At 56.9% G+C, this 10,820-nt stretch overlaps 1 protein-coding gene across 1 annotated transcript; it reads right to left on the bottom strand.

The window, feature by feature from the left end:
* Nucleotides 1-317: 317 nt before the first annotated feature.
* Nucleotides 318-9,730, bottom strand: CYP17A1 (cytochrome P450 family 17 subfamily A member 1). The gene is made up of 8 exons (XM_073354978.2): nt 9,422-9,730; nt 6,620-6,758; nt 5,033-5,262; nt 4,253-4,339; nt 2,817-3,029; nt 1,954-2,123; nt 1,733-1,836; nt 318-632 (listed from the first exon to the last, which is right to left on the bottom strand). Exons 1-8 carry the CDS (start codon nt 9,728-9,730, stop codon nt 364-366), a joined length of 1,521 nt encoding a protein of 506 aa, XP_073211079.1. The 3' UTR covers nt 318-363.
* Between the last annotated feature and the right edge of the window lie 1,090 nt (nt 9,731-10,820).

Raw genomic sequence — 10,820 nt, 5'->3', positions numbered from 1 at the left:
AGCTGTTTCATGGCATGCAGGAGGCTGGGGGTGGGAGGAGCGAGGGCAGGGCAGGCTCAGGGGAGGGGGCGGGAAGGGGTGGAGTGGGGGCAGGGCCTGTGGCAGAGCCAGGGGTTGAGCAGTGAGCAACCCCCTGGCCCACTGGAAAGTTGGCGCCTGTAACTCCAGCCCCGGAGTCGGTGCCTGTACAAGGAGCCGCAGATTAACTTCTGAAGAGCCGCATGTGGCTCCAGAGGCCCAGGTTGGCCACCCCTGGTCTAGGGGATAGAAACATCCCTGGGGTTGGACAGAGACTTGCCCAGTGCAGCTGCCTCCCATGCTGTGTCCCTGGAGCGGCTGGCTGGGTCCATGGTGCGGGCAGCTCTACATGCCATCCCGCCAGGCTTCCCGCAGCCTGGCCTTCACCTTGAACTTCTGCACTTGGAGCACCACGCCGAACTTGCCCTCCAGCGCAGGCAGCGGCTGGCCCGGATGGACCTCCAGGGTGAACCTCTGCAGGATCCAGGCCAGGAAGAGGAAGATCTCCATCTTAGCGAGGGCTTCGCCCAAGCACACCCGGCTCCCGGCTCCGAAGGGCAGGTAACTGGGCGAGGGTGAGTAGATCCGATTGCCCTCCTCATCCAAGAAGCGACCTGCAGGGGGCGCAGCAGCCTCATTAAAGGGTGGGACAGCATCGTTGGTGAGATGTTTCCTTATGTGTGGGGTACCTGGGACTGTGGTTGGGGGACGGAGCTGTTCTACAGCAGGATCAAGCCAGCTCTCCCCCCTTCCTTCATGTTCAGCTACTGGCCAAAGGGCCTGGGCAGACCCCCACTTGTGTGGGGGAAGTAGGGTCTCCAGGCTGAAGCTGGCATAGGACCAGGAAGTGCTGGCTTTCCCCCACAGCCCCAGCCCGGAGGGAGAGGTGTAGGGTGTATCCTGGCCCAGTCACATGGTGCACTTGGTGCCTCTCATAAGGGCAGAGACCTGCCAAACTCATCTCACACGTCCATCCAAAGGGCTGTGCCCTGGTGCCAGCTTGTGGTGCCTAGGCCCAATTTGTAGCAGCAACCTGAAGGCGTGAGCACTGCACCCTAGACCCGGTCTTCTACACTCCCCATCCCACTTGGGCCTGTCCTGATTCCCTTGCTCCATTCGAAGGAGCGAGACAAGGCCTCTGCACTTGGAGCCTCTCTGATTTATTGCCAGCCCCTGTGTGCCCCCTGATCCTGACCGCTCTTGTCTCCTGGGAAGAAGCTCTAGCCTGGCACAGTCCAGCCTGCGTAAGGTTAATCCAAGTTGGGCCAAATTGGTGCTGCACGCAGGAGGCTCCAGTGCAGCTGGTCACCTGTGGGCCCAGCACTGCCCAGAGGGAAGCGGGTCCCATTGCTCAGCAGCGCCCCCTTCTGGATGCTTGAGAATGTGGAGCCCAGCGTCACTAGGCTCCACACAGCCCCACGCTGTCCTCCATCTGGGAGGATGGGGACTGGGGACTTGAGGGAGGGCAGCACCACCTAGCCCGGGGAGCCCCCCAAGCTAGAATGAGCCCCTGGCCGCAGCTCTCTCCGCCAGTGATCTGGGCCGCAGCCAGCTCCAAGCTTTGTTTGGGAGGCAACAGAGAGGCAAAGTCTGGCACTTCCCTCTCAACCCAGCCTGGCTCAGCAATGACCCCCTCGGCCTGGGGGGCAGAGATGGGCAGGTGCGGATACTAAGCCCAAAGCTTCAGCCAGGAAGGCCAGAGAAAAGGACCCACCTGGGTTAAACTCCTCTGGCTTGTCCCATTCCTTCTCGTCGTGGTGAAGGGACCAGAGGTTGACGAGGACCTGGGCTCCCTTTCGGATGGTGTATTCCCCAATGCTGCAATGTGGTGGGAGAGAGAATAATTCAGTGTGTCACTCTGCCATCACCTCCTCCCCCTGTCAAAGGAGGGACAGGGCTGGGTCATGAGCTGGGATGTGCCCAGAGAAGTCTCACCTGGTGTCCGTAAGGGCCACATGTGGGAGCAGCAGAGGGGAGACAGGCCGGATGCGCAGGACCTCGCTGATAGTGGCCTCCAGGTAGGGTAGCTGCTGCCTGTCGCTGAGCTGGGGGTGTCTCTCGAAGCCGATCTTCTGATCCAGTTCCTCCCGGATCTTTCTCTGCACCTGAGGGCACAGCCCAGCCAGGCCAGCATTAGCCAAGGGCGGGGATTGCTAAGGGCTACAGGTCTCCCTATGGCAAAGCATGGCACTTTGGTCCAGCTACTAAATGACCTGGGTAGGGTACATATACTACTACCCCCTAGTGGATCGAATGAGGACCCCTCACTGTGTGTCTCGGGCCCTGTAAGGCCAAAAGCTAATGGAGATTCTCTGTCAGGACTGTCTGAAATCTGTCCCTAGCTTGGTGCACAGCAGAGCCCCAATCGATAGGTCCCGGCGGGGCCGGGCTTTGTCACAACATTGACCCAAAACCGCCTGTTTGGCCCCTCCAAGCAGGACAGATGTGAAAGATTGGTGGGCCAAACAACCGCTGTTAAATGCTTGCCTGGGTCTGAGCGGGATTTCCAGGGACCCCGGCGTCATTGAGGGGGACCCTAGCCCAAGCCAGGTAAGGGATAGCTATTCCAGAGGAGGTTATTAGTCTAGGACAAACAGGAAACGCCTGTGGACCAGGCCGCTGGGGACACGCTCATCCCGCCCTCCATCTTCAACAGCCAGCCCTGGGGCCACTCCAGGAATGGCCTGGAGGAGGGGGCACCCTAGAAAGGGACATCTGAGCGCTCTTCTCCAGCAGGCTCTGTGCTTGGGGGTGGGTGCGGGGCGGAAGGGCCACGTGGGCAGGGGGGGCACGCGCACCTGTGGGTAGTGGAGTAGGTAGAGCACGGCCCACTTGAGCACGGTGCTGGTGGTCTCAACGCCCGCCCCGAAGATGTCGGCCACGGTCATGAGGATATGGTCGTCTGTCAGCTCCAGCGGCAGGGCCAGCTGACTGTTGTTGTTCTCCATGTTGAGCTGGACGCGGAGCAGGGCATCCATCAGGTCATTGACCGAGTCACTGCCCAGCGCTTTCTGCAAGGGGGGCAGGACAGCAGGGGTCAGAGGTGGCCGCAAGGGGAGCTAAGCAGCCGGGCCCCTCCTGGCCCCCCTCTACTCCTCAGTGTCAGTTCATACTAGGGGGGACAGCCACCTAGGGGGTGGCTGTCCCCTCCCTACCCAGAAGGACCCCCACCAGGAGTGGATGAGGAGGTGTGGGCCTGACACTCCAAGCCATGTGAAGGTGGCCATTCAAGATGGACAGGAGCAGCTTCTTTGCCCCCCACCTGTGGCTAAACCTCCCACCTCCCCAGCACTCCTTTCCCCCGCCCAGCAGGGGCTGGGGACAAGGGCAACATTCGGCCCTGCCTGGAAATGACTGAGTAACAATACTAATCCCGGATAGTAACACCTCGCTCTCACCAGTAGGTCTCACAGTGCTTTGCAAAGGAGGGGGGCAGTACTATTAGCCCCATTTTACAGATGGGAAATCTGAGGCACAGGGAGGGGACATGACCTGCCCACGGTCACTCAGCAGGCCAGCGGCAGAACCCAGCTCTCCTATTCACTAGGCCTGTCAATGTGGCTGGAAAGTAGCATTAGCCTCATGTTACAGGTGGGAAACTGAGGCATGGGGCGGGTCCGTGACTTGGCGCAGGCTGCACACTGGGTCAGCAGCAGAGCTGGGAATTGGACCTAGATCTGCACTGCTGCAGGACGTTTCTATTCTACCCACTCCAGAGTGGGGTGTGGTGGTAGAGCTGAGTGTGGGGAGCCCAGAACTGGGGTAGCAGCAGGGTACTGGAGTTCAGGATGGGGGTGCGCTAGCAGGGCTGGGGCACGCAATCCCATGCTGTAACCCCTTCCCCGCTGTACACCAAGCACTGAGGGTGTGGGAAAAGTTTCTTTTCCTTAGAGCAAGGTGGGGGTTGTAATGGGTGGGGAAGCACTTGTAAACCCCTCCCTTCATACAGCCCCACCTGTCACAGCAGGTGCTGTGTACTCCCATCCCCAGGGTCATGCTGGTCAGCTGGGGATCCTGCTGCCTGGGGACAGATCAGCAATGTGGGGTGCAGATCCCTCACTGGTCCCTGCTGCTTCCCCACTGGGGCTGGCAGGGCCTCAATGATTTGGAAACGTGGGGTGCAGATTGTAGCAATACATCCCCCTGCCCGGCGGCTGGGTCCCAGGTCTGAGCCCCTCCCCAGGCCTGGCCCCATATCTGTGCAGCCTGTGAGCGGCCACACTGAGCTACCTACCTTGTGTTCCTTGAACTTCTTCTGCAGCAGCTGGTCTCTGACCTCGATGCAACTCCTCAGCAACGCCAGGTCCTTGTTGGGAAAAACCTGCAGGAGGAAAGACCAGCGGTGACACCCATTCACTCCACTTCATCTGTGGCAGGTGTGTATCCCAATCCAGAGCAAGTCCCCCCTGGTTCCCAAACTAGCCCTGTTCCTCCAGAGCCCTGGGTCTCCCAGCAGGTCCAGCTAGAGGGGGGCAGGTGGCCCACCGGGGTCCATAGGACCCTTGGTGTCAGGTGCCCTGTTTGGGCAGCGAAACGCTGTGGTCCAGAGTCACCCACTTCTTCTTTTGAATGGCTAGGGTAGGTAGCAACAACTACAAATGTCTAGCGATGTTTGAGAGCCAGCACATTGCTGCCACAGTGAGCTGGGGAATGTCCTTCAGGGAGCAAGACAACAACCTTTGCCTGGTGCTTTTGTTAAGTTCTGGTGTTTTGTGTGCTCTGTGTTTTGTGCAAATCCACCAACGTACCAAGGTCATCAACTGGCCACTGGATGTCGTTTTACTGACCTCCCAGTGAACGTAGTGACAATTCTATAGTCACCCACTAACTTCAGTGAATTCATGCCTGGCGCAGCTCCAGCCACCCTGGTGCTGAGCAGAGAGAGGTTCTATGGGCTACTAGGAGAGTCCCAGCCAGCCCACTTTGGCCAGTGAAGAGCGAGGAGGGGCAAACTAGAGGTGGACTAAGAGCGACTGACCATCTCCCCTCTTCAACCACCCCCTCCAGCTCTCACCTGCAGCCAGGGGAAGATGTCCACCAGGCTCTTTTGGCCCACCGTGTTCACGATGCCTTCATTATACTGCAGCATGGCCTCAAACTCGGGGTCCCCTCGCCTGTAGCAGGAGTTGAAGCACAGCGAGCACACCACATTGGTAACAGCTCGGTTGAGCTCCGGGGCCATGTCCAGGAGGGTGTCCTGAAAACTGCTGAGAGACTCGCACAAGGAGGCAGCTTCCCGACAGACTAGAAGGAAGGGGAGAGATGGTGGTGCATCTGGAGAGCACTGGGGCCTAGCAAGTGGGGAGAGTGCGTTGAGTTGGGGTGTGTCAACACAACTGGGGTGAGGGTAGCTCAAACTGGACAAAGGGGGGGCATGTCGTGCATAGGGCTAGAATAGCAGGGGGGCTGTGGGTCGGGATCGAGGGGTACTGGCAGCGCTGTGGGGGGATCCCATGACTGGAAAGGCAGGGGGGCTGTGCGGGAGGCAAGGAAGATGAGACTGGAAAAGCAAGATGTGTCCCAGCTCATAAGTCAGGCCCAGGAAAACGCATGAATGATTTTTAAAAATTTCCCAGCAGCATCACGGGTAAAGTATCGATTTTCCCGGAATAAGCACAGCCACCAAGTCCTCCCCAGACGGATGTGATTTCCCTGCAGGGAGGAGGCAGTACCAGGCATCCATGTGGGCTGATTTCATGCTCGCTGTGGCTCGTAGCTTGTTTTCCAAGCAGCAGTGGCACTAGCTATGTGCCTCGTCTACAACCAGCTGCTGACCCCCTCCGAACTGCTGCTCTGCCGTGACACTGCCGTGCTACCAGCCCCACTGAGCACAAGACCAGCACACGTGGATGGCCACTTCCACCACCCTGCTGTTGGAAAAGCCACAGTACAGGGCTAATGCTGCGATTTCCACGCAGGCAGTGAAATCTTGCTTTTCGCAGGACCCTAGTGGTGATTAAGGCGTGTCAGCAGAGCTGTGATATGCAGAGCCCAGGGCTGGGATAGCACGGGGCCTGCAAGGCGAGATTGGGAGGTTCTGGCAGTACTGTGTGTGTGGGGAACCCGGGCCTGGGACAGCCGGGGGAGCTGTGGGTTGGAATTGACAAGGAGGTGTGCAGGGGGGTGACCTTTGCCACGTAATTAGCTTAGGGAGGCAAATGTGAAGCACCCAGATTTCCCCTAGGGTTTGACGGCAATTGGCCCCAGACAAGCCTGGGGATTGGGGAGGGATGTAGCAGGTGTGGACCAAAATCTCCTTCCTTAGAGGTTTTTAAGGTCAGGCTTGACAAAGCCCTGGCTGGGATGATTTAACTGGGAATTGGTCCTGCTTCAAGCAGGGGGTTGGACTAGATGACCTTCTGGGGTCCCTTCCAACCCTGATATTCTATGATTCTATGATTCAGGGGTAGGTCAGTGAACAGATGGGAGAAACTGAGTCTCAGAGCACCACTGTGACTTGCCCAAGGAATCTGTGGCGGAGCAGGGAATATAACCCACTTCTCCTGGCTGCCAGCACTTCACCCTACCTGCTAGCCCATCCTCCCCCTCTGCCGCGGTTGGCCGGCCTCCCTTGATGCAGAGGCAGGGAAGTGACACTTACTGATTTTCTCCAGGGCCAGCGTCCCTTTTCCAAACATGGAGAGTGACGCGTGCACCTGCTTGCGCAGGAATTTCCAGTGTGGGCTGTAGGTGGCGAAGGCGATGTCTTTGCCGTTCCTGGTCAGAATGTCCGTGGTCACCTGAGGGCAAAGAGAGGCACATAGCAATCTCCTCTGCTGGCAGGACTGTGAGACGGGGCGGGGGGTGCCTGGCCTGGGAGCCAGCGATGTCACCTTGCCTCTTCTGCACCCTGCTTTAGCCCATTCTGTTTGCCTGCGGGCCCGGCCACCCTGAGCATTGGAGCTGACCTGAAGCAGCTGTGCAGTGCCCAGCTCCTCCCGGGCCCAAACGGCTGAGCCAAGGTCTAGTGCTCTGCATGGCCAGGGCGGACACATGGGGCTGCCTCCAAGTCCAGGGCGCTGCGGGATGAACAATGGGGACAGTGCCTGTAACCTGCATGGCACACAGAAGCACCTTGTCTTGGGCACTGGAGGCCCCCTCTGGATATTTAAGGAACAGCACGGCTGGGATTCGACGGGAGGAAATGGGGCAGCCTGGCCTCTGGCCCGCAGGTCTCTGGGGTTTGGTGCCTGAGCTTTGTCCTGTCTGCAGCTGGAGTTACAAGGCTGATGGAGCAGCAGCGTGGTGTGGGAGCATGTCTTCCTGCCCTGCACACTTGGCTGCAGTTCCAGTCTGATTGGTTAGTGTTGGGGGAGCAGTCTTCCACTCCACAGAGCCCTCCTCCTCCCACCCCACACTTTCTGGCCCTATACAGGTGCAACGCCTCTGGGGCTGGCAGAGTTGCACCTTTTGCACACCTCTTGGACCAATGGTAAGTTTGGCCCTCTGGGGCTCTGTAAAGCCCTACACAGAGTCAGTGAAACCATCCCTAGAGCACATTTCATCCCAGAGCATCTACGAGCGCTTTGCATGTTATGCAGGTACCAGAGCAACTTAACCCAGCACTGAAATGCAGCCACCTCTGGGATGGGACACAGCCCCACTTTAACAGTGCATGCCAGTACCACCCAACAGTTTGGGACTAGAAGTGGCGTGCCCTCCCCCATTGAAACCAGAAAGGGAATGTGGTCAGGGCAGGAGGTTCCTCAGGGACACACAGCCTGGGTCAGCAGGGTCACTCTAATGTTGTGGGGATAAATAAAGCAAAGGAGGGGAAAAGCTGAGCGGCCTTCAGGAGCCAGCTGTGAGTAGAGATGCTGCCACGGTGGGGTCATTACTGTCACATACTGAAGTAACCCTACTGTGACCCAAGAGACCCTCTCAGTGCCAGCTGACAAGGGGTTACAGGCATAGCCGGATTCTGGGCTGTATATTCTGGTTCATCAAAGAATGTTTGGTGAGGTCTAAAGGGAAAGCTGGGGTCACACTGGTCATCAGAGGCCTTGTGACATGTATGTACAGAGACTACGTGAGGCGTTAAGCCCAGAGACTGGAAATACGTTTTAACGTCTGTACCAAGACAGTGTTGGCCAGACAGGTTTTCTGTCAGAGAAAGGATGTTTGTTCCCCTGTTTCTCTGTCGGCGTGTAAATAAAGCATAGGAAGCTGACACAACGGGTGCAGATCGACATTCCAAGTCAACAGAGAGACATGAACGCAACAGGGACGAGCACACAGAAAAAACAAGCGACGGCCGGGGTGAGGGGTGATACTGCTTCTGAGGACAGATAATGAACTTTGGGGATGCACGGAGAAGACAAAGAGGACACCCCCTTCTCCTGCACCTAGGAAGTAAACAGGCAGTGCATTTATACCCATGAAAACTGGATCAGAACCAGCCTCGGTCAAAATTTGGGGTGAGAGAAACTGCTGTAGGCAGGAGGTGAACCTGTGAGTTAGTCTCTGGAAAGTATGGTATCATTTTGTTTTACGTGCACCTCTTTGTTTCCAGGCTCCTTACTCACCAGCTCCTGAAGCTCTAAACTCTGATAACAAACTTAGTTGTGTTTTCACTATAAATGTAGTTCTGGGCTGTGGTGTTAAATCAAGCGCTGGTTTGGGGCTGAATCTGACCATCTGGTGCATATACTGTGCCTTTGGGGACAGCAAGCCTGGGATTTCTGAGTGTAGCCAGTGTCAGGGGCTGGCTAGTCCAGGGCAACACTTCAAAGGGATGTGGGGAGTGGGGTGCACCTATTGTTGCCCTGCAAATCAAAGTAAGACCTAGCCCGGAGGAGAGTGCTTGGCTGGCTAACAGGCTGGTGGTGTTAGGAGCTGGCCTCCAGCTAAACACATGCAGGATTCCTGTACGCTGGAGGTTGGGGGGTAACCAGGTGCCTCACGAGCCTGGGTACCCCGAGAACCAGCCACCTTTGTCATGAGGGTGCCACCCATATGAATAAAGAGGCTTTAGTTCCTGCACAGCAGCTCAAGGGTTAACAGGAGCATGGTTCCCCCCTGTGTGGGACCTCAAACTGGGGGCTATGAACGGGTTGGGGAGTCAGGGGGTGGATGGGTCTCACAATCACCCCTCCCCTTCTTTCTGGCTAGATGGGAAGGAGGGGAAATGTGGGGGTCACCATAGTGGAAAGGGTCTGACCCACTGCCCTAGTGTGTTTAGCACCTGTCATTCAATGACCTCAAAGCACCGCAAGGTGGGGTATTATCCCCCTGCTTTTAGAGATGGGGAAACTGAGGCGCACAGCAGGGAAGTGCCTTGCCCAAGGACCCCAAGCTGGCTGGGACTAGAACCCAGGTCTCTCACCCCTGTGCTCTACTCTCTAGGCTTTGCTTCCTTTCTCTCCCAGGCAGCTAGAGAGACAGGGCCATGTGGGTTACTTACTGTGTGGGGTCGGCCAGCGAAGGTCTTTCCCTTCTTCAGCAGCACCTCCTTGGCATGCAGGTAGTGGTTCACCACCACCATGTACTGGGAGCCCATCTGCAGGGAGTAGAGGCTGCCGTATTTCTTCTGCAGGCTGTGTAAGAGGAGATGGAACTGGCAGTTATCGGTCAGGTGCAGCAGGCTCCCGATGATGGGCAGGGAAGGCAGGCTCCTGGGGTACCTGGGCCTGGGCTCTGCTTTCCCCTTTGCAAGTCTCCAGAAGGAGAGGAGCGCCAGCATCAGGAGCAGCACTCCCAGGAGTGGGACCATTGTCCTTCGCTGTGGCTGTCGGCTCTCCCTGGAGCAAGTGAGGAGCGGTCCCTTATAAGGGCTTTCGCTGACATTGCCTTGGCTTGGGGTTGCCTGTTGCCTTGCGGAGGGCTGTGTTATCAATAGCTTGGAAGATAACCACTCACTTGGGCTGGAATGCAGCCAGCCTCCCGGCTGCCAGCACAGCGAGAGCAGAATCCGTCTTTAGTAAGTTTGGCTAATTGAGCTAGTCTTTGCAAGCTCCTAAAAATCCCAGCAAACCCCCAGCAATATCAACATGGGTTGTGGGTTTGGCAGGCAGGGAGGATCAGCAGTGCCTCATAAGGTCAGAGCTAACCTAGGAAGAGTTACCTTTGCCAGGATGCGTGGCAAGACTTTCTTATTGTTATGTGCATTACGGTAGCAGCTAGAGGCCCCAAGTCAGATCGTGGCCCCATTGGAGCACGTGCTGTACAGCTGCATGGTGAGAGCCAATCCTGGCCCCTAACCATTTACAATCCAGTTAGACAAAGGAAGATTTTGACCCCATTGTACAGATGGGGACCATTCAAGGAGTAAGAGACTGGTCAAAGGTGGGACTTGAACCCAGGACTTCAGAGTCCTAATTCAGTGCTTTAATAATCATGAGCCCTTCCTTAGTGCAGATAAACTCCATGGGGACCAGCCTGCTTGTGCAGGGATCTGGGCAGCTCTCATGAGCTAAGCAGCCTTGGGCTAGTTCAGCAGCACATTGCTGGAAGAGCTGCAGGAAGTGGTGTTGGAAATCCAGTAGAGGGGTGGTCTTCCCCCTGAATCAGTAGGGAGCCAACACCACTGGATCTCCCTCCTTAAAACCCACTTCTTAGAGCCATCCTCCCCTGTGGAATTCTTGCCTGATTTACTGCATACTCTGGGAGGAAGGAGCTAAAGAGGACGCCAAATATCAGAGCTCTGAGAAGGGACCACGGCTGTGTTTTTATATTGCCAAAGTATCTGCATAGGGGCTATAGGGAACAGCCAAGATAACTAAATAGCACAGAAGGACAGCTTTTATGGCTAGTCACAACAGGTACATTAACAGCGTCCATTCCCCAAGTGATCATCCTGCTGA

This window comes from Lepidochelys kempii, chromosome 7, assembly GCF_965140285.1.
Source record: "Lepidochelys kempii isolate rLepKem1 chromosome 7, rLepKem1.hap1, whole genome shotgun sequence".
NCBI classification, from domain to species: domain Eukaryota; kingdom Metazoa; phylum Chordata; order Testudines; family Cheloniidae; genus Lepidochelys; species Lepidochelys kempii.
Note: the sequence above shows the minus strand (reverse complement) of the source record. Positions and strands in the feature narration are given on the sequence as shown.

Excerpts from the sequence above, each read along its gene's own strand:
- CYP17A1 (XM_073354978.2), bottom strand. The coding sequence starts at position 9,730 with ATGGTCCCACTCCTGGGAGTGCTGCTCCTGATGCTGGCGCTCCTCTCC. Across the intron at positions 6,759-9,421 it reads TCGCTGGCCGACCCCACACA|GTGACCACGGACATTCTGAC; the intron begins GTAAGTAACCCA and ends CTTTGCCCTCAG. Across the intron at positions 2,124-2,816 it reads ACCTACTCCACTACCCACAG|GTGCAGAGAAAGATCCGGGA; the intron begins GTGCGCGTGCCC and ends CTGTGCCCTCAG.